The following is a 24,579-nucleotide window of genomic DNA, read 5'->3' as shown; positions in this document are numbered from 1 at the left end:
ATATAAGACAAATAAATTTTATGCTTGGACTCAAGTTTTATCCTCAAAGTATCTTCTTATGCATATGTGAATATTTCAACCTTTTGAAGAAATTCAAAAGTTGAAACACATCTGGTCCCAAGCATTTCAGGAACCAGACATTCAACCTTTCTAGTAAAAGACACTATGTTGAAAATGAACTTTACAACTTCGGTGTGGGGGGGAGCAGAGGGAGGAATTGGGGAGGTTGGGAGAGAAGGGATGGTAGGGGAAAAACAAAGGAGGGGGTAACAATGCTTGATAGAAAATGTACTAATTGCCTTACTCATGTATCTGTAACCCCTCTGTACAGTATCTTTACAATAAAGCATATATATTAAAAAATGAAGGAATCTTGTAAGGGATTCTTGAACTGAATTTTAAAAGGTGGGTATGGAAACACCAGGAAAATCAGGGAGGGAAGAAAAATAAAGAGAAAAAAAATATACAAATTGGAGTGGAGATGAAATTACAAGCAATGGAGGATGGTGGAATGTTCAAAATGTGGAGAGGTGAAACATCAAACTGGAAAGATAGAGTCAGATATTGCCACATTAGGATAATGGTAAAGAGCAATACAAGTAAAAGGGGAAAGAGAATTAAGAAATGGTTGACAAGTGATTGTAAGATGAGGAGACAATAAAAGGGCATAGAATTATTCCTGGTTTTCTAAACAGCTGACAGGAGGATGAAGGCCTCATTTGACTGAAGAAAAAAAACACCAAAAACATAGAGAAGAGATCTCAAATTGCTGAAACAATGACTATCAATAAGTGAAGGCGAGTCTCTGGGTGCTGGGGACTCATCCCTGTGATCCTGGCTATTCCAGAGGCTGAGCTCTAAGGATCCAGGTCCAAAGCCAGCCCAAGAAGACAAATTCAACACTCTTACCTCCAATTAACCAGTAAAAACCTAGAACTAGAGGCATGGCTCAAGTCGTAGAGCTCCAGCTTTGAGCATAAAGCTAAGTTAAAGTGTAAATTCTGAGTTCAAGCCCTAGCACCAGCCAATTTTAAAGAAATGGACACAATTTGCACCCTTGCATCCCTAATACAGTAGCTATCATATGATAAGAAGCCAATGTATGCTACAAATTAAATTAATTTATAGTGAATTAAGCCTCCCAGGGAAACATTAGACAGGTTAGGATGCTAGAGATAAACTCAAATGTGGATTGTAGGTCTACTGGGAATTTAACTCTTTTGTATTCTTTCCTACTGGCATAATTCTGTCCCCTGGGCTAATTTCATCCCCAAGGAAAGAGCTCAGACACCCTAAGACAAGCTATGTTGGCTCCATTAGGAGGATTATCCAAATTAATTCACAAGAAGGGCACTGTGAACTCTGGAAAAGTCTGGCACTGCTCTGGTTTTTCTTTGTAGCAGGGGTACATCCTTTATGGTATGGATGTCAGAAGCTTTCCTTTTACCACACTGTACTAATAGCATCTGCATGCACTGATCTCTTAGAGGTGGAATCAGATCTATAGCAGAAGAGTTTAGTGCTTACTCCGTCTCCTTGGTGGATGCTAAAAGCCAGCGGTGCTCACACAACCAAAAGAAGAATGAGTGTGGGTGGTGTTGTCTTATTTGGAAAGGGACATTTTCAAACCAATCTCTTCCATGGAGCTTTCCCAGCATGAATATGGGAATCATCAAAATCGGCCAAAGTAGTGTCTTGAATTCATGCAGTGGTTGAAATAGAATTCAAAGGATTTAGCACTCTGTTGCCTAGTGTTTAGTTAAGCTTGCTTAGCAATGTTCTTCATGTGAGGTGCCCATCTCTACTCCTCTTCTGACTCTCCACATAATCACAGACATTGTTGTGAGATATGATAGCAGATTCAAATTCTTTTATTTTCTTTTTTTCTGGTTGGTGGTGGGGCTTTGACTCAGGCCCTGGACACTATCCCTGAGCATTTTGGCTCAAGGGAAGCACTCTACTACTTTGAGCCACAGCTCCACTTGCAGTTTTCAAGTGGTTAATTGGAGATTAAGAGTCTCACGGGGACTTTTCTGACAAGGCTGGCTTTAACCCATGATCCTCAAATCTCAGCCTTATGAGTGGCTAGGATTACAAGCATGAGCCACTGGTACCCAGCCCAGATTCAAATTCTTAAGGAGCTTTCAAGTAGATAAGAGATCATGCTCTTTCTTCTCAGTCCCATAAGAGTAGGCAAGGAGGTCACAGGAATGAGAGTGTTTATTCAGTAGAAAGAATATACTGTAGATTCAGTGATATAAAGGCTGAGAATAAATCTGTGCCACTTTATGAGATAGAGGAATCTTTTGTAATTCAATGAGCAGACCTGGAATGACCAAATACCAGTTATTCTGAAAAGGTAATTTATGCAGAGAAATCTTAATTCCTCTACACAGTGATCATTCTGTGATGCTTATTGAGATTAGGTAACTAACCTAAGGTGACAGTGTATCTACTTATATGGGGTCTGTGATTTTTTTGTCTACAAAGGGCTAGATTGGAAATAGAACTCTGTTCTACTCGACTTTGATGCTGTTGTCAGAAAACAACTACAGACAATATGTAAAAAAATGAACACTGCTGTGTTCCAATAAAACTTTATTTATAAAAATAGGTAGTAGGCCAGATTTGACCTTGCCCCCAAGCAATTGTTATCTGAATTCTCATATGGTAGGCTCAATTATGGCCCCCCTCTGCCAAGCCCTCCTCTCTAGAATTTGTGAATATGTTGTTACATTACTTGACAAAGTAAATTTACATATATGGTAAAGGATTTGAGAAGGAAATATTAATTTGGATTATCTAAGAATACCCACTATTATAGTCCTGATACTAGTCAAACAGGAAGGGGTGAGAGTTAAAGAGAAAACATGGGAGGATAAGCAGAGGTCAAAGAAGAGAGAACAATTTGAAGATGAGGAACTATGAGTTAAAGAATGTAGGGGCCTATAGAAGGTAGGGAATCCAAAACAAAGTTTGTTGTTTTTCTTTTCCCCTACAGTCTCTAGAAGAAACACAGTTGGCCTGCTGACACCTTGGTTTTATCCTAGTAAAACTAATTTAGGACCTCTGACCTCCAGCGTTATAAGATAATAAATTCATGTTGTTTTAAGACACTAAATTTGTGGAAATTTATGACATCAGCAACAGGAAGCTAATACAACTGATCCAGCAAGAGGTAGAATTGGAACCAAGATGACTTAATGCCCCACCCCACATTTTCCATTCTCATCACATCACAGTGAGTACAGGCTAGTCCTATATTACCCTGACATTCTCTAGAGGATCATATACAAGCTGTATATGAGAATCTATAGTTTGATTGCCATAGACGAGAGCGAAAGTGACCAGTTGTTCATCTCTCTCTCTCATCATGCAAGTTCTTTACAACTAATTGTGGTGCCTTCCCTCAAGATATAACCCATTTCCTGCTCCCGAATATGGGATGGCCTTATGACTTGCAGTGACACAGAGAATAAGGCAAATTTACAGTGTGTTCCTCCCAAGCACAGGCCTCTAGTGTCTTTGCATACTTTTGCTCTCTTTCCTGAAACCTTGCCGCCCACTTGTGAGCAAGCAAGTGCAGGCTGGAATGATAGATGATGAGACACTTGAGGCCCATTTATCTCTGTCATCTGTGTGACAGTCAGCTGTCTAACAAAGAGTCACAGAGAAGCATGAAGCTATGAAGCACGCTGCTCAAATTTTCCATTGCCACACCATAAAAGGAGATCAGCTGACAGGAAAGTTGTCTGCTTTCCCTTGAAGTCATTGATCTGGTTCTCAAAGAAAAGGCCAATCAAGATCAATTGGAAAGAAGCGTGTGAGAAGCTTGCCAGGCCCAATCTCTAACTCAATGTTCAAATGGAGACTATCTTCAGTAACACCCCCCTGCTCCCCCAAAAGGAACAATCCTGACATAAAATTTATTTTACACTTTAGAAAGCTCAATCTTTAGATCCCTGTCCATCCTAGAGCTTCATTCCCTGCCACCTGAAAACATTATAATTCTGTGAGTGGCAGCCAGTAAATATGACAGATAGTGAGGCCACAGGCAATAGGTGACACATGTAATCACAGCTACCCAAGTTGTAGAGATCTAGAAGATCACAGTTCAAGGCTATTCCAGGCAAAAATTAGTGAGAGCATCTTCAACTAATAATTCAGGTGGAATAATGTTTACCTGTCATACCTGTTATATGGGACACATTGGTAGGAGGATTGCAATCTCAGGCTAGCCCTGGTTTCAAAAAAGAATAGGAGACTTATGTGAAAAATAATTGAAACTTAAAAGACCTCAGGGTATGGTTTAAGAGGTGGAGCACCTGCTTACCAAGCCCAAGGGCATAAATGCAAATCCCAGAACTGGCAACAAATACTTTTAAGTGATAAGTAATGGGAAACAACGCTAACTAATGAATATAGAAAGGGTTTATTTTTAGCCAAAAAACAAAAGAAATTGGTATTGTAGCATATAGACATTATGTAAACAGAGCAGAGTGACTAGTGTTGGTGGCTTGGTACAGTCTTAATTTTCTGTGGAGGCTAAGATCTGGAGGATTACATTGTGAAGCCAGCTAGGGCAGTAAAGTTTGTGAGAGTCCATTTCCAAAATAATCAGCAAAAAGCTAGGCCGGAGGCTTGGCTCAAGTGGTAGAGTGGTAGCTGGCCCAGCAAGAAAGCCCAGTCAGCAAAATAGCTTTGTCCAAATTCAAGTACTAGCAAAGAAACTCATAATCAAAAAAATGTGAAGACCATATAAGAACTAGAAGATTGTTGGTAGCTGTGGGAAAGAGGAGTCAGTTACAGGTCAACTTGAGGACAACTCCAGGAAGTATACTGTGTCAAATATAGGTCTGAGACAAATTGAATGTGGCCCATTTTTATCTCATTGTTTTTAAGTTAGACAAATACAATGTACTTTTTTTTTTTGCCTTATCGATTTCTCAGTGGGCAGAAGTTTTTTGCTTTATTGTTTTCAATACTGATTAAATCATGTTTGCTTTATGTGTCAGAAGCAAAAGGAGTCATGTTTGCACTTGGATCAGCTTTTTCAAATACATGCTCCCTTTTTTTTTTAACCCTATCAGTGACTTTTAAAGAATGAACCACTTGAAGGGATACAGGAGAAAACTTTCTCAGATTGGTCACAGGAAGTTACTGTTTCATGTTGAGTATGTTTTTATTATTGTTTCTAAGAGTTTAGAGTCAGGTGACTTTTACTTATTTTCCCCTTGGGAGTGTTAAGAAAGTGTGGAAAATAAACCAAGGGAGAATAAAACGATGCTACACACAAGAAAGAGGAAGCAAAGAAGGAAAAGGGTTAAAAGGGTATCAATGAACTTCAAGGAATAAGTAGTCCTGAATGCAGAAATGCCAATGAGAAAGGCAAATGAGAAACTACATGAATCATCCAAAGCAATTAAGAAATATGATAGCCTAGAGTGGTGGTATATCCCTATGATCTCAGCCCTTGAGAAGGTAAAATAAGAGGACTAGGAGTTCAAATCCAGTCTGGCTACATGTTAAGACACTATCTCAAAAAAAAAAAAAAAAAATGACGCTTTTACCTTTTCTTAGCTCAGCAATAAAATTCTTAGGATTGAGAGTTCAAAGACAGCCCAGATTATATACCAAGCTACTAACCCCTCAACACCCCAAATGGTACTTTTTACCTTGCCTTGAACAATAAAATATAATCAATAATACACTTTGGAATCTATAACTTTGCAAGCATCTGCTGCAGCACGTAGAATTTAAAGGATATTAAACTAACTTTTTAAAAATAAATTTTACATCATGACAATTGTTTTCTTGTACTGCATGTTATGATACATTTAGTTTGTAAGTGAATTTTTTTCCTTCAAGAAACAGACATTTCTTATGCTAGATGGAAATCCCATATATTTTAGCCATCTTTGTACACATTTTCAAGATAACTAATGTGTGTGTGTGTGTGTGTGTGTGTGTGTGTGTGTGTGTGTGTGTGTGTGTACACATAGCTCCAGAAGTTAACAAAGACATTCAAAAATGCTATCATTCAAAAAGAGGACTAGAAACCATAATAAAAGAAAAAAATCTATTTTTATCTCTTTTGGGGGATAAATATACATAACTCAAACAATTCCCACTGTCACATGTTCAAAGGTTTTTACTCTGTCCTTGCTTGTACAGGAGGACCTTCCCTCTAACAACAATCCACATTAATGTGAAAAGAGACAGCAGAATTTATCAGTGAGAGAGAAGGGTCAACTCAAATCACAAACTTTCCCCTTGAATGATTTAGTAAGAGACAAATCTAGCTGAGTTCTTTGGGCCCCCAAATGGTCATGAGAGGCTTTATTCTTTCCATTCTTTTCAAAGAAGCATTGTTTTATGTGGTGGCACATGTCTTCTATGGCTCTTTCCCATGGCAGCCTGTGGGTTCTGTTCTATTCAATATCAGCGTCAATCCTACTGAATGAGAGAGGGTGCTGAGTCCACTCAACAAGAGTGATTTGAACTTCAATGGGCATTTGAAGGTGCAACCCTTTCATCGAGATAGAAGGGCAGGGCATGAAACTTCTTTTTTCCTTTTGGAGGAGATTAAAAACAAAAGTGATGTCAAAAAGAACTCATTTTATGTTGACTATATTAAGTATGGAATAGTACAAATAAGCAACTAAATCTCAGAGACAACTAGTGTCCACGGTAGCTTCCTTGATCTCTTTCACACCAAAAAGTTCTCCGTAGCTCACCAGAATCTCACTTTCTCCTTTCCTCAGGCCTCCTTAGTCTGGTAAAGGTGAGGGAGTGCTTGGGTATATACACTAAGACTAGTTCTTGCTCCCTCTCAACCATGAGATCTTCTTCGGATCTTTGTCCTAATAAACTCTGAGAGTATATTATAGAGAGTGCCCCTTTTCTCTCCTTCCTTCCTTCCTTCCTTCCTTCCTTCCTTCCTTCCTTCCTTCCTTCCTTCCTTCCTTCCTTTCTTTCTCTTTCTCTTTCTCTCTCTCTTTCTTTCTTTCTTTCTTTCTTTCTCTCTCTCTCTTTCTTTCTTTCTTTCTTTCTTTCTTTCTTTCTTTCTTTCTTTCTTTCTTTCTTTCTTTCTTTCTTTCTTTCTTTCTTTCTTTCTTCTTTCTTGTCCTGAGACTTGAACTCTGAGCCTGGGTGCTGTCCCTGAGCTCCTTTTGCTGCAGGCTAATACTCTACTACTTGAGCCATAACACCACTTCTGGATTTTTCTGTGATTTAATTGGAGGTAAGAGTTTCACAGACTTTCCTGACTAGGCTGATTTTGAACCATGATCCTTAGATCTCAACCTCCTGAATACCTAGGATTACAGGCCTGAGCTACTGGTGCCCAGTGAGCGGCTTTCTACTTGCCTATGCAAACCTGACTCATCTGTCTGTCTTCATTTACATTTGATAGGTCTATTCTTAGGACTCTCTACTATAGGAGATATAACCTTCCCTTCAAGGTCTATGGAAGACCTAAGAAAACCCACTTTGGAGCAGTATTGATGTGCCCTCATCCCCACTGGTAAAATATTGTGGTCTTAATTCTCTTTTACTAAACCTTTGTTTACCGATGATATCCTGTTATATGCCTTCCTTGACTTGGATGAGAATTTTAAGTCACCTACTGGGTGAAGTAGCAAGGTAGAACAAGGTAGAATTTTTGCCTAACATACATAAAACCCTAGGTTCTATCCCATCACCTCCAAATAGTAAGGGGGGAAAAAGGCATCTGGTTCTTGGTTCTTGGCTGTGTACATTTTGCAGGTTCAGCTTATCCATGTTAGAAGTGTGATGGCTGAGGAACAGATGAGAAAAAAAGAACATTGGGAAGCAAGGAAAACAAACTTTTAAAATAACAGTCAGTAAAAGAGTGGGAGATCAGACAATAGCTTCCAGGGCTTATAAGGAGGAGCCGGGGCAAGAGATTTCAGGGCCATAATGAAGAGTAGGATAGTTGACAGATGATAAATAAGATTTATGTTAAAATGAAGGAGGATTTGATGGAACAAAGTTCAGAGGAGGGAAGGGAAGAGAAAGAGAGAATAAAGAGAAACAAGAGGAAAAAAATACTAGAGGATCATACCAGGAACAGCCCATGTGCTGGTTTAAGCAAAAAAAAAAAATTAAAAGTACATAATGATTTCGTCTAAGATTAGGTACAAAAGATTAAGATTCTAGTAGCTCATACCTATAATCCTAGCTATTCAGGAGGCTGAGATCTGAGGATCAGCCAGAGTAAACAAATCCAAGAGACTTTAGCTGCAATTAACCAACAAAATGCTGAAAGTAGCAGTATGGCTCAAATGATAGAGTGCCAGCCTTGAGCGAAAAACTCAGGCCTCAGTACTGGCACCTACACACACACACACACACACACACACACACACACACACACACACACACACACACACACACACACACACACACACACACACACACACACACACACCCAAGGAAGTAGGAAAATGCACACAGATTGGAAATAGAACATAATTTTAGAGTTACAGATTTAGTTCTCTATTAATGAAACAGAGTCCTAGAGAATATACAAGAGCAGGAAATTGAAACTGAAGTGATTGGCAATGATCCCAAAGAGGCGAGACAGTGAGGAAAACATATCATAAAGCTGTGCTTCCAGTCTGCACAGGCGATCATCATCCCCGGAGCACACTCAGGAGACTGCAAAAAAGAAGACATCTTGAAAATGGCCCCGGTTATTCCAAGGTGTCAGAATGAAAATAGATTCACCCAAAATCAAAGTAGTTTTGCCCCAGACTAGGAATAGAAGGCAATGAAATGAAGACGAGGGCTGACCAGGAAACCAAAACAGGATCTGGTGTCTTTTCTACAGGAAGGAAGTTGGGTGCTAGTCAAGTATCAAGTCCTAGCTATCATTTCAAGAATAACTTATAATGCTAAGAAAGTACTGTCTCTGATGGATCCGTATAATATGAGACAAGAGAGGGTAATGGTTGAGGTATAGATTCTTTAGGCTTGCGTTTGAGGCTGTTGTAATGAAAAATTATTTTACATATATCAATAAAGTGTTTAAAAAATATACATATGAGCCATTTTGTAGGTAAAGATATCCAACTTTATACAAAAGTTGTGAATCTTTTTACTCCAAACTGCACTTCCTCTGAATCATTTTGGTTGTTGCTTCTTTATTGTTATTAAATCTACACAGATTTTTCACCCGTTGGCTTTGCCTCCTAGACTCCCTGTCAAGGACAGGATGGAGTCTTTTATTTGACTGAATTTTTCTTTCTTGATATTACCCTCAGTACTTTCAAATACATACCTCCTTCTCTGCTCTCCCTGTTGCTCATCAATTTAGGTTAACATTGCAATTCACAATTTAACGGAGGGAGGCCAATTGGCGTGCTAGCCAGGCCTGCTGCTGAGTGATAGATAGCAGAGCACTATTCTGAAAGCAGTCCTCAGTCCTGGATTAAACTGAGCCGAGGACCGAGATGTGTAGAAAGTAGGAGAGACACAAAGTGGGGTCAAGGCCAGCTTGGAATTTAAGAACAATGGAAAGGGAGAAAAAGTGGTATGAGGAAGGTAATAAGGTTTCACTTAAGAGTTTAGATTTTTAAAAAAAAAGAACCCACAAAAAGACGATTTAGATAACTTGCTCAATGAACAGGGGTTGTGGTGGTTACCTTGGTAATAATAATGATGAGGATCAGTAGAACAGAATGCAGTGAGAGATTATCACAAAATGCCAGCATCAGTGGGCCCAGGCATTACAAGGATCATTGGTCTGTTTTGGAAATTCATTAATCTGTGGTTAAGTGTGGTCAGAACTATGGAAAAGATAGCAACATTTAAAGACAGACTTGGCTGGGAGTGAAAACAATCAATCCCAAAGTTCCAAGTGAGGGATCTGGATTTTTTTCACTATTATAAAGAATGGACAGGAAGTATCATGTGCAGAAGCTGGCTCCAAATGTCCTACCAAAATCCTAAGACTTCTCTTTATTTAATAATTTTCACTGGACCATGGGCATTCTGTTCTCACTCAGAAGAAACTCTCAAGATAAGCGCATTATCGTAACAGAAGTGAGGAATCAGGGATTTGCACGTCGTTAACGAGAACAACAATTATTTTAACAAATATTTTCCATAAGACTTCTAAAGAAAGTCAAAAGGTAAGACAGTTTCAGTTCTTTTGCCACAATAACACTGTCACCTGTTTGCAGACTAATGGGCGCAAGTGATGAGAATTATGAGGGCCAAAGGCCAGACAGAGAGACTCAAAGAACCAGACAGGATTAGGAGTGGGGCTAAGTGGTAAAGCACTGGTATATTTGAGTCTCCATGTTACATTCCTAACACAAAATATATTTAATTTTTTAAATTAACATAAAAGAACTGGGCACCAGTGGCTCATGCCTGTAATCCTAGCTATTCAGGAGGCTGAGATCTGAGGATCACAGTTCAAAGTCAGCAGAAAAGTCCGTGAGACTCTTATCTTCAATAAACCACTCAAAAATCGGAAATGGTGCTGTGGCTTAAGTGGTACTTGCCTTGAGCTGAAGAGCACACGGATAGCGCCCAAGCCCAGAGTTCAAGCCCCACGAACGACAAAAAAAAAAGAACCCAGATAATCTCAAGCCCTGACTTTTATTGAAACGTATACATATATGCTGAAAACAAGCAGACCTGACATGTCAGATATCATGGCACTTCAGTACATAGTACTAGTTGCTTGGAAATAGAAACTCCAAGGCAATGAGTCTGAACTCTAGAACGACTCATCGTCTCCCCAGCTTCCCACCGCTTTGGTCTCCCCACAACTTTCATTGTAACACATCTTCTAGACGTAGCAATGCGCATGAAAGAGGGTTACTTTGTGTATACTCAATACGTCTCCTACTATTAGACAAGGAATCATATCATGAAATGCAAAAATAGGTTTCTCATCCACGTGTGCTTACATCTAACTTAGAAAAGCAAGGGAAATATCAACAGATGCAATAAAATAACAAGGAAGTTGTAAATTCAGAGGCCAGGAAGATCCACGCAGATAAGCCAACTGGTCTACCCATTATTTAATTTTTTGTGTGCATTTTGTTTCACAAGTATCTGCTCTCCTATCTTTTTCCACATACACATGATATGATTTTTAAACTGAAAGACTTCTTTTCTTCATCCATTATTCTCAGACTCTAATAAAATATTCAAAGGTCACGATTATGTTTAACAGATAAGGTGTCAAAGAATCCAAAATATGTTGACAAAGAACTCCTTTTATAGAAATTACTTTACAATGACCAGAAAATTACTGCTACTGAAAAATGCTTAACATGCAAATGTAAATTAAAAAAGACTAAAAATGCTTGCATATATATTTACATATTTTATATAGAATACATTTGTACTATATATTATATTTTATATGTAAATATATATATTTATATATAAATAAAAATAAATGATTATACACACACATATATATTATATATATATCAAACATAGTATTCACTCTTAGCAATTTACCTTCCAGTCTGGGGATCAAACCCGAAGTACTTGTCATCACATTGGTCACAGTTTTGCCCTCCAGTGGATACATCTTGGCAAGTACACTGGCCAGTCAGGCTGTCACAGATATGACTGACTGCACCAGGTATATGGCAAGAACATGGAACACAGACACTAGCATTGCCTGGAGACACATAAAATCCTGGAAATAAAGATATGAGGTGTGTTACATCTATTTTAGGAACTTTGCATCATCTCTGAATATGAACCTTCTGATTACATAGTAAAACCATTCCCAATATAAAGGTGGTATAGCTTTCCTTAAGGAATGGGTTAACCATATCTCAAGAAAACGGAGTAACATTTCATATTGGTATCTCCCAGACTTCAAAAACTCTGTGTACTTAAAACCTACTCTGTGGGCTTTCAACAAAAAACTGGTCCTTGTCCCTTATATCCACACCGGCAATGATCACAGAGGCAGATTTGTAAAGGAAGTAAAATAAAATACAGTAAAATTTAAAGTACATTTAAATTTAACAAGGATTTTTTTTGGTAAAAATACAGCTCATGGGATATGTTCCTAGACTTAAAGATGATTGCCTTAACTTCAAAGGTAAGCAGGTATCCCTCTTGACTCTTCCACTTTCAATACTCTTATTTTTCCAGGTTCCAGGTCCCATGACCATCACCTCATAAGCATTTAAAATCTTCTTCTTTCCCACTACCCCCTAGGTAATGTTTTAAGGCTGCTAACCAGCACTAGAGCAGGGAATTCACATTCATGATTTCATTTAAGTCTCAAAGCAATGCAAATAGTGAAGATACTAGGTCCATTATAAAGACTAGAAAACTGCAGGTTAAAAATTATTTCTAAAAAAATAAAGTCACAAACCTAGGCCACTCAACACTACTCATCTGACCCTGGGGTTCCCATGGAGTCTACTATTCCTAGTATATCTGGAACCACCTTTCAAAGTGTCATTTTAATGTCTCATTTTTCTTCTTAAAACTATTTGATAATTTCCTTTTTACTTTTGGAAAAGCAATCCATTCGGCTGACATGGCTACTGATTTTCCAGTCAGGTTCCAGCTGTAATGTTACTCAGTGCTAGCCCTTCTTTATATTTTGACACCTAACTGCCTTTCTGTGGGCTGTTTTGTCTATCTAAATGGTTTCAACCCATCCAGCTTAGATCAGTTCTATGTAAGTCAGGTCTATAACTTCGTTAAGTAATTTTCCCATTTAGGTAACTAATACTTAGGTAGCTAGTTTACTAACCAGTCTAGTTTAGGTATACCTGTTTATTTCCTTAAGTTCTCATAAAAATTATAACAAATCTCATTTCTACCAAGCTGGAACCTCTTTCAAGGGTGGAACTTATCTTCATGATTCACAGGTCTGCTAACATTCATACCATGCTTGCACATAGTAAGACTTCCATAAACATCAATAAGTTAATAAAAATGGACATTATCATCAAATGGACAATATCATTAAATACTACACTTAAATACACACACATACACACTTTAGAGATTTTTAATTAATTCCCAAATACATTTTTGAAGCAAAAGGCAAGAAATAAAAAATCATTAAGAATTCATGCAAGTTCTTTAAAATTGCTTAGACTGAGAAGATGAATGCTAGACATTACAGAATCACAAGTGAGGGATATGAAGGAAAAATGTCCTTCCCATTTGTGTGATATATGTGGGCATATGTAAACATACACAAAATGCTACAAGGAACTTTATTGAACTGATTGGAGAGAGACCACAAAAGTACTTGAAAGAATGAAGTTATAGCATGTGAATATGAATTGCACAATAGTTATGATCAGTACCTGAAAAATCTATAAAACATCAGTTGTACTGAGAAAGAATAAGACCACAAAGAGAATCTTTCTGTGGGAACTGTTTTACATGGGAAACCATGGGAATTTGGAAACTCTCAAACATAATTGAGGCTGTAGTTGAAAAAAAATGCTATTGTTTCAGAATTACCAACTGTTTTTCTTCTCCTGGCCCCTACCTATGTTCTTAGACAGCTTCAAGAACAGTACATCAAAAACATTGTGTTCAAAAAGGGGAAAAAGAAAAGAGCTCAGGTTCTGGGTTAGTCAGTTAAATAGCATTGACTAATACTATCATTTTTATAGCCACGTTATCTTATTCCCTTGTTTGAATCCTCTGACAGCAATTTGTCTTATATGTATACTTCCAGAAGCAGGAGATGGCCATACCAACTAAGATCTATTCTTACACCTGATTCAACTGTGAACTAAGTTACAGATTTGCAGGGCTTAGAGTCACGTGCACTGCCATTGCACAACTTGGTGTTTTTCTTCCTGGGAAGGCACCTACCTCCTTCAGTTCATGATGATGGCAGCATGAATGTCCTAACAGCCCTCCAATTTGGCCAAATGACCCATTAGCAAAGATACTTCAAATTAGAATTAATTTGGACTTACTGCCATAGCTCCCAGCCATCGAGAACTCTGGTCCAATGAAGGATAATTTTTTATAAGAAATTATTTATTAGATAAAGCTGTAAATACAAAGAGAGTACATTTTGGTGCAGAAGATTCTATAGTTCAAGTTTTGAAAGGGAAAGAACGACATCAGAAAAATCAGAGATGTAAGCAGATTAAAAAAAAAAAGTTAAAGCATGCATGTTGGAAGTAAAGGAAGGCAGATCTCCCAGGGAAAAATTGTGCTGGCATTTGCCTGGGGGTTAATTCCCCTCTTCTTCTCAGGAGCTTGATTACAAAGGTTAATCCCACCTGTATTTTAGTTGTCCTATTTTTAAGCAGGTCTAATTAGAATGATTCAGGTAACTTCCTGCTCAAAGATTACTTCTCGCCTTACCTGAATGTGCCTAATTCTAGACCATTACCACTCCTTTTATGACTCTCCACTATAGAAAACAACATTTTCTCTTCTCTCCTGCTTAAACTTCAACTACCAAATGTAGCTGAGGATAACTGACCTTAATTTCTTCTTTGACTTCATACAGTTCTTACCTCTCTCCATTAACTCCATTCACTAAACATTCCATACCTCTCTCTGTACCACATTTACTGACCTTTGACCTTTGAGGGTTTTTATTTTCCTTTGAATGATTTCGTACTGTATTCTTCAGCATAGTCATTAGGACAATGTTATTGCTTTGCATTAGGTAGATCACATATACAGAATACCAACCAGCTCACTAATATTTGTTATTTTCTTCTTTATTTCAGCTAATTCCTGAGCTCAAAAGAAGCATTCTCAAGTAGAAGACCATGTGTCATACAGCTAAAGCAAAGCTTCTCCCACACCATAAAAGAGCTTTGCTTTATCCAAAAGCCTCTCACAGAACTCAGAAGAGTTCAACGTTATTAGCAAGGCAGCTGTATTATCTCCTGTTGTGGCTATTTTCACAGCACTGTACCAGTCCTAAGTATAAAAGAGGAGCCCATTTCCAAGCAATGTCCCTCTCGAGGACCATGAACAAGTAGGCTTTTCCATAGTCTTGAAATAGGAGAAGAAGAAAAAACTTTAACCTCTAGGCCTTACTCAGAAAAGGAGGGCAATGTTGAAGTTATGCACTAATTACAAGCCATTTAGAGGAGCTCACCTTACGACAGAACATGAGCATAATATAAAGAGACGTATCTAGGGAGGAATTTGTGGTTCACCTAGACCATGAAGGCAAAGTAAAAGGTTTTCAAATCAATATTTTAAAAATGAAGAGTAGCTCAACAAAGACCATTTTCGAATTAAAATAATAATGCTTCATTTGGCTTTATTTTACTTAATTTTGTCAGTTATGGGGCTTGAACTCAGGGGCTGGGCCCTGTCCCTGAGCTCTTTTTGCTCAAGGCTAGCACTCTACCACTTTAAGCCAAAATGTAACTTTTGGTTTTCTGGTGGTTAATTGGAGATAAGAGTCTCATGGATTTTCCTGGCTGGGCTGGCTTTGAACTGAGATCCTCAGATCTCAGCCTCATGAATAGCTAGGATTACAGGCATAAGCCACCAGTATCCGGCTTATTTATATCTTCTAAAATGAAATAATGCTCAAGTTATTATTTGCAGAATTGATCAAATGTCATTGAATGGCTAAGTATTAACAGCATCCGTCTCAAGCAGAAACTTCCTTAAAATAACTTCAAATTTTAAACCTTTATTTTCCCCCATTGAATTATATATATTCAAATGCTTTGTTTTCATTTCATCTACTGGGCTATGGTTCTCACATTGATTTAATCTCCAATTCCTTTATTTTTTATATAGATTTTTATAGGTATGTGGGTTTGAAACCAAGGTCTCCTGTATTGTTGCTTGGCTGGTACTCTAACACACCAGGAGTCACACCCCTAGCACAACTGGTTATTATGGAATTAGAGTCTACTAAACTTACTGCTGAAGCTGGCTTTGAACCACAATCCTCGGGAATTCATCCACCTGAGTAGCTAGAATTATGAAGGTGAGCCATGGGCACCTAGTCAATTTTAAAACACGCTCAGGTCAGTCAATTTCCTCTAGTAAGTTTTTCATATCCTCCAGCTTTCAAGAATTCATCAATACCTTTATTACTACTGCTGCTATTATCACTACTGCCCTCACATATCATGTTACACTTACATGAGTTAGGCTTCTCTACTAAACTGTAAAGCTTTAATGTATTTAGGATGACAAAACTTAGTCTCCCATAGTCTCTGGTGAAACTAATTTATTCAACAGACTTTTATCAAATATTGAATATATGAGTAAAATGGATAGATAGACAGATAGATAGATGATTATTTGTGGCTCTTTAGAAGATGAGATGATCTCCCTAACATTAAAAAAGAAAACAGTAAATATAAGTCTATGAGTTATAAGAGTGTGTTGGTCACGGTGGATAAACCTATTAGGAAATAATGGAAATAATGTGTAAGAATTAGGCATTATACCTCTTAAGTATAATCCTTACCATATCAACAGACAGAATAGAACAAGAGAAGGAAAACATTGTTCCAAAGTGCCTATTGCTTTTAGAACAAATAAAAACCTGCTCAAAACCCAGCAAGCAGCCAGGCATTGGGTATTCCCAGCTGTAATCTAGTTACTCAGGTGGCTGAAATCTAAGAATTCAAATTCCAAGCTAGTCTAGGCAGGAAAGCCTGTAAGACTCATCTCTGGTTAACCAACACCTCTTCCCTTCCCTCTGCCCCCCACAAAAAAAGCTGAAAGTGAAGCTATGACTCAAGTGGTAGGGTGCTAGTCTTTGGAAAGTACCGAGGCCCCGAGTTCAAGCCCCAGTACTGGTACAAATCAAAAATAGCAAACTTTCTGCTAGACTTTTCTGTTTGATAGAAAACTTAGTTTTCTTCTTCATGTGATTATACCACAAAGGCTCTCATAAGCATTTTTCTAAGAATCATATCCAATAAATAAGAAACAACAATAACAAAGGATATAAATCCAATAATAATAAACAACAGAAATAATGACAAATCTGATAACGAGATTATAATGAATGCACATAGGTATGTATTCATAATCCATAGCAAAACTTCTATATTCTGGTTTTTTTTTCAGTTTCCAGAAATATCTCTTCTATGCCATTTCAATCATCTCTAAAATTCTTCCAACTTAGTTTGTGGATTTAATTCCATTTCTGGACTGTTTACTTTAGTGATTCATTATCTGATCACTTTAGTATCCCAGGCACTGGTAATTTTCATTTCATGGCTATTAGTTGGATTTTTCACAACAAACATGGCATTCCAGGACCTAATGCAGTAAACTAGAATCATGGGGTTAGGTGAGGTTTGAATGGGAGAAGCAAGCTTATCTATTCAATATTTAAGACAAAGAAGAAATACACAAAATTCTTATTCTTTCAAAAAAGAGATTCTGTGGGCAGATTCTTCTGGACTTATAAATGGCTTTCCTAAAATCAGATTTAATTCTATTTTCTTTGTTGTACTATAGGGGGGAAATAATATCTATATCACAGATATATAACAGATATTAAATGAACTTTCAAACAATCAAGCCCTATTATACAGCCAGGCCCACTACAATAGTAATTCTATATATTATCGCCATTGTAATCATTATCAGGTAATTTTCTATGAAAATGGAATTCTTCTAAATTAATGTTTAAATGTCCTGTCAATATTCATTTTTTTACCCCCAGATATTTTTAATATCATGGTCCATATTTTTCCTGTGATAAAAATCCTTTCTTGATAATTTGTCAAGAGGCAGCTCCAATTCTGACACTCAGTGCTTTCTGTGAAAGACATATTAACCTAGAAAGTTGTTTTACTAACCACTAGGACATATGGCCTAATCAGATCTTAACTTTGATGCACCGAATTTTTAATCGAATATCAGTCATCTGATTCCAATCCCACTGGCAGAGTCTTCATGCAATTCTAGTTTATGAGCATATTACTTAACCACCAGAATATAGTTCTTAATGAAACCAGATACTTTGCTTTACATTCTAATAGTCTGTATGACTTATAAAATAAAAGCAAAAGTAAGTACCAGAGGGAAGCATGAAGCATGGTCCTATTAGTACAAAACATGTCATAGGAAGCTGTTTGCTTTATAAATTAGCCTCTATGTTATACCAAAGCTGCAGAGTCCTCAATAAACCCCCTCTTCTTCTAGCTCTCAAGGACAAGGGAGGGTCATTGGCTCGGGATGGCTTGACATCCTTCGATGCCTTCCCCGGCCTGGCCTCTGATTAAGTGCAACTACTGAACATTATGAGGTCATCAGCACTGAGAAAAGCAACTGGGAAAACATATTTAGTGCTCTAGTTATTGGTGTGGGTGTGTGTACATTCATATATGTACACACACTCCAAATAATTTTAAATTAAAGCATTTTAAAAATACTTAATGGGGGTTAAGCAGCATTTTTAACCTCTGTTCAAGTTATTGAATGGCATATTAAAACCAATGTGGCTCTAATGTACCTTCTAACGTGCACTGCTGCTTTAACAAATTGCCTATAAATTTTAGTTGAATTAAGCCTATTCTTCCTACATTCATAGTAAGGTTAAGTTAATAATACATGAGATTTCATTATGCACACCTTCCTTAATAATGCATTTTTTAAGGAAGTGGGAGACGAATCTATGTGAGAGGGTCTAAGTCACACAACCACAGAAGTCCTTTGACTGACCAGTCTATCAGCTCGTAGACATTCATAACCATCTACTGGTCACATGCACCCATTGTGCATGCTTGTACCCTGCAAGATAGGATCTAGGACTCTCAGGTGAAGTGGAAGAAGAATGGAAGTTTTGTGTTACAGCAGCAGTACATGATGCTGCTTGGATTGCCCAGTTGGCTACCTGGAAACATCTGATTCTGATAAAGATACTCCAGAAACATGTTTTTCTCTCTTTGTGTTCCAGACTATAAACCCTGAGACCAAAATTCAAACTGGAATTTCTGAAGTGAAGAGAAGGTAGAAATAAACATAAAACATCTTTTTTTTTTTTTTTTTTGTCGGTCATGGGGCTTGAACTCTGGGCCTGGGCGCTGTCCCTCAGCTCTTCAGCTCAAGGCGAGCGCTCTACCACTTGAGCTACAGCGCCACTTCCGGTTTTCTAGTGGTTTATTGGAGATAGGAGTCTCACGGTCTTTTCTGCCCGGGCTGGCTTTGAACCGTGATTCTCAGATCTCAGCCTCCTGAGTAGCTAGGATTACAGGCGTGAGCCACCGGCGCCCAACTTTTAACATAAAACATCTTAAATCATACTTTTGTCCCAGGTAGGTGGAATGCATGTGTAGATGTAGGTTATACCTTGTGTGGCTCAAGATGATATTAGATACTTAGGCCACAATTTGTTTTTCCTCCTTCCAAGGTAGAACGCTATATCCTCCCTAAGTATAAAGAAACATCCACAGGCCTTTGTTATGCCCAGGCCAAGAATCAGGGGCAGGCCAGAGAGAGACCTAATAAATGATTATTTTAGTGTAATTATTCAATTATTCCATAAGCACTCATGCAGCAGTCACTATGGTGGTACTCATCCTATGCCTGGAAGGAGCACTGAACAACTGTGAAGAACACTACAGAGACCCAGACAATGGAAGTAACGGTATGGGCTGAGGTCCCATGGCTATTCCAGACAAGGTGTCTGTTAAGGTCTATCAAGCGTGACAAGATCTCAGGGGGTGGAATGAAGACATGAAAAAGTTTGAAGAGGTTCCCTCTGGCTGCATGATGAGAAGAGCCTAAAGAAGGGGAAGGGGAGCAGCGGGGAGCAGGGGAAATGATTTGGTAGAAGGGGGAAAACAAAGAATGATATCCAGTGCCTTCAATGGCAAGATTTTTCTTGCTATGGACCATCAACTGATGAATGCATGAAGAACATATGGTCCATACACATACAGAGGAGTGTGCCCTACTGTTCATGATCATCTATACAGACCCCTATCACCTTCAGAAAAAGAAATGGCATTATTAAAGTAAGTACACTGAGGTGTTTATTATTATTTCTTAAACACAAACTTTATTTTCTAGTAAATAATCCATGAAGAAAAGATGAGCCTGAGGATACTTTCAAAAGTACATTAAAAACTGGACATTGGGGGTTCATGTCTACAATCCTAGCTACTCAAGAGGATGAGATCTGTGGATCACTGTTCAAAGCTAGCTCAGGCTGGAAAATCTAAGAGACTCTTATCTCCAATGAACCACACAAAAGCCAGAAGTAGAGGTTGCAGCTCAAGTGGTAGGGCAGCATCATTGAACAGAGTACTCTACAGGACAGCTCTCAGGCCCTGAATTCAAGCCTCCGTGCCAGCACTGCCCGCCCCCCAGCCCCGTTCCACACACACACAATGTACATTCTATTCAAGTTTTCTGCAGGTTTGAACCTAAGCAGTCAACAGTTAAAAATCTCAATGCTTAATGTTGAGCTAACATTTCTGGCTCAACAGGCAACGGAAAATTACAGGCAGCTTGAAAGGAAAAATAAAACTCATCTGATGGCACCAAAAAACGTTGCTAATAGTGAGTAGACTGCATCCCATTTGTATTCTAATTTTATAAGACTAAAATCCATACTTGACAATTATTCTGAGTCTCGGCACAGAGAGAACGGGAGAATCACACATACTCACAAAAAATGGCTGGCAATGGGGTGAATGAAAAGAGAATATGACAAAGCATGAAGACGCATGAAAATTGGCTTTCACATGACATCTACAGAATAATTAGGTGGTTTCAGTACTTGGAAAAAAAGAGTGAGTCAGAAAATAAAGTCAGCAGAAAAATTCCTGAAGGTTCAACCATATTCCAGTAAAGTGATAAGCAACACAAAATCCAGAGATTACCTACTTATACCTAAAGGACTGTTTCAGGAGAAACTCTGTTGATACTATATTAAATACACAAGGAAGGGACATAGACCAGGGTAGGAGAAAACAGCACAGAGTTGGAGACAAGAGGTCATCTCAGTGAGAACCCAAAAGAGAAGATTCAGAATCTATCAAGTACCTTTCCATCTCAGGAAGGAATCAAATGAGACAGGTGTATGAATGAATTAGATAAGGCAAAGCCTGTGTCTTCACTTAGCTGATGTCTGTTTAAATAACCTAAAATTGTTTTGATATATATATATATATATATATATATATATATATATATATATATACAAAGCACCCAGAAAACCATCAAATATTTGGGTGATACAACAGTCTTCACTGAGAGCAAAACATCTTCTCTCTTTCCATATGTATAAATACATATATTATCTATGTTTACATACATATATTTCTTATACATGTAAATTCATGTGTATATATACATATCTTATATATGTACATGCACGTACATAGTTCATATATGTCTATTTATAGATACATACATGCATATATGTATTTTTATTATATATAAAATAAAAATATAGTTCATGTTTTAACATAATTTCCCTCAAAGATACAGCATTTGTTTTATTCATTTCTGCTTTTTTTTTTACTTAAAAAGTAAGTAAACCTTATTCCTGAAGTGTTTAAATACATATTTTAAAGTAAAATGCCAGGAGTGATGGTACATCTATGTGATTCCAGTTACTTGGGAGGGAGCAATCAGAAGGACATGGTTAAAGACCAGCTGAGGCAGAATGGGTATGACAGCACACATCTGTAACTCCAGCTACAGGGATAAATAGATAGGGAAATCTTGGTCCATGGCTGGCCCCAGGCAAAAATAAGAAGGCTTACCTGAAAAAATACTTAAAAACAAAAAGTCTGAGGAGGTGGCTCAAGGGTAGACAACTTGCTATCTTATATTTAACAATAACCTTATATTCAACAATAACAGCAATTCAACAATGTCAACCAAAAAAAGAGTAAGATGCTTTAAAAATAGTGTCCACATAGTAAAAAGAAAAAAGTAAAATATTTTAAAAACTGTCAAATATATAAATTTAAAATACCCAAAAATGAACTGATAACATAATTAGGAAGCTAAATCTAAGTTGAAAGACCCCTCAGATAAGTTTTGTGCCCAGCTCTCAATAATCTTCCTATTTGAGGGACACCATCTTTGTTGTTCTTGTTGTTGTTCGTACATGAAGAATATCCTCCAGCCGAGAAAGCTATGTTTACTGATGTTTCCTGCCATATTTTCAAATAATGCACTGTCTTCAAGGTGACTACCCAATCCAAAAAGGTCCCTCTTGGATTTGCAACTAAGAGGCAGCTAATAATTCCTCTGTGTAACTGGAGGTAGAATTGTAAGCCATCACCAAAGCTATGGAGGGGAATGGGCTATGATGACAGAGAGTGGCAGAGAGTATGACAGAGAGGACATCAGGGCAAAGGGGCGGGGCACAGAAGGGATGGGACAAAGGCTGAACAAGTATAGCAATGGCACTCACTAGACACTATGTTGAAAATGAACTACACAATTTGTGGGTGGGGATGGAAGAAAAAATACCTGGAAGAGAGTCAGGAAAGGAGTGACATCGTCCAAAAAGAAATATATTCTTTACCTGCCTTAGGTAACTGTAACCCTCTGTACATTATCTTTACTATAATAATAACAGTATATATTGTATAATATATACACACACAAGAAAAGGAAGTTAAAGCTTGCCTTGTCTAAGCTAGACTCTTTACCACATGTAGAAGAGCTTTGGTGTCCCTCCTTTCCTGACCAGTGCATCATCCTTCTGAATCAGCAACAAATTCATTTTTACAGGCTCAGACAACTCAGAACTGATTTTGATCAACAGGCAACAAGTTGTTAAACACCTGATAAACACCAATATCTCTATTTTATATCATAATTAATTTATGATAAAGTATTAGTTCAGTAAAATTTATATCAAGTTAAAGAGAGACCCATCAACAGGATCTAGCTTCCAGTTGGTAAAGAAATGGAAAGTTAGGATTCTGTCCAGTAAGATTAAACAACAGACCATTTTGGTTTCATTTGCTGGCATGTAAAGTCAATTCCTAATGTTCCTATATAATACCAATGTATACAGACTTTCAATGAAAGAATGTGGGTCACTTTTGTTCAGAAACTCTGTCTTCTGAATATTTAGCATTGTATAGATAACTAATTCACATATGCTTTTCTCTAGAAAATAAACCTTATTCTTTGCTTTCCTTACACAGAGCTTTCAATCAGTGAAACTTGCAAAATTAAGTGTCAGCTGCCATGAAATAAGTTTGATGGGCAATGTGTCAAAAGTGCTTTCTCTACACAAATAGCAACGTATATACCAGATAATCTTGGACACGTAAAACAACTGTATCCTTGTTTGTGTTATAACTACAACAACCACGTTGATGATTAATGTCTTGGAAGTCACAAACTTGACACAGGAATCGCTTGTGAGGGGGTCACAGAAGAGAAGAGACGTGTGTGTGTGTTGTAAAAGTGTACCACAGTGGTGCCTTACCTGCTGGACACTGGTGACACCTGTTTTGCCTGTTAGGTGCACATAGACACTGGCTGCTGACGGGGTCACAAATAGTCCCAGGAAATGTCCCCAGGGAGTCACACTCACACATCTGGCAGGTGTGTAAATTGACCATGGTCAAATTGTATCTGTGAGGCTCACATTGATTGCAGTGAAGACCTGTGACTCCTGATTTGCAGGGACATTGTCCTGTGGACCTGTCACACAGCAGAGAGGCATTGGCTGTTCCGGTCTTGTCACAGTGACAAGGCAGACAGAGGAAAGAATTCTTCTGCTGCAGATAAAAGTAGCCTGCCAAGCACTGGTCACACTGTCTCCCTCCAACATTGGACTTACAGAGGCACTGGCCTGTCTCAGCATCACAGACTGTCCCTGAGAGGGACCCGGCAGCATTACAGTTACAGGCCTTGCATCCCGTGACGTCCAACCCATAGAAGTTTTCTCTGCAGGTATCACACTGAAGTCCTGTGACTTCTTTTCTGCACTCACACTGCCCAGAAAGAGGATTGCAGAATTTGTTCACTGAGCCATGGAGGTTACACTGGCAGGACTCACATCCATCGCCACGAAAACTTCGGAGAAATTTAAATCCAAAATTGCATCGATCACATCTAATCCCTAAAAATAAGATATATGTGAAAAGGTTAAAAAAAAAAAAAGAAGACAATTCCCTGCAAATTAAGATAAAACACAAACCAGACTATTGCAGATCTAGCCCAGATAGAAACTATGAGCAAAAACATGGCAGACAGCTTTTCATACATTTGAAACATTGTAGCAATGCAGAATTGAGCTCCCAAGCACAACCCTCCCTGCAAAGTTCTTTACAAAATGTAATTATATATTATTTGGACACATAAAATGCAGATTGTGAATGCTGCTTCTGTTGTATGCATTGAGGGTTTTTTTTCCTCTGCATCATAGAACTATTTCAACCAAAAAATGCTCACTTTGAATGGACCATGGAATTGTATGTTACCTCACTGATTTTCCTATAAATTAGAATTGCCTAACAATGTTTAAGAACATGTTAGGCTAACTACAGGGTTTCAGTTAAAATAAATACGCTCTGGTGTTCTGTATTGCCATGTTGGCTGTAATTCAAATAGTATATTGTATACTTAAAAATTGGTAGGAGAATAGATATT

The 24,579-nt window shown here is 37.9% G+C and overlaps 1 protein-coding gene across 1 annotated transcript in view; it reads right to left on the bottom strand.

Moving 5' to 3' along the window:
* Positions 1–24,579, bottom strand: part of Ush2a (usherin) — a 635,341-nt gene that overhangs the window by 498,504 nt on the left and 112,258 nt on the right. The window contains exons 12-13 of the mRNA XM_042681986.1: positions 23,411–24,049; positions 11,509–11,692 (exon numbers count right to left, since the gene is read on the bottom strand). Of these exons, the coding sequence (XP_042537920.1) occupies positions 11,509–11,692; positions 23,411–24,049 (823 nt within the window). The remainder of the gene's footprint in view (positions 1–11,508; positions 11,693–23,410; positions 24,050–24,579) is intronic.

The sequence above is a fragment of the Dipodomys spectabilis genome, unplaced genomic scaffold (genome assembly GCF_019054845.1).
Source record: "Dipodomys spectabilis isolate Male_0828 unplaced genomic scaffold, ASM1905484v1 ptg000069l, whole genome shotgun sequence".
NCBI lineage: Eukaryota > Metazoa > Chordata > Mammalia > Rodentia > Heteromyidae > Dipodomys > Dipodomys spectabilis.
This window is presented reverse-complemented; position numbering and strand designations above follow the sequence as displayed.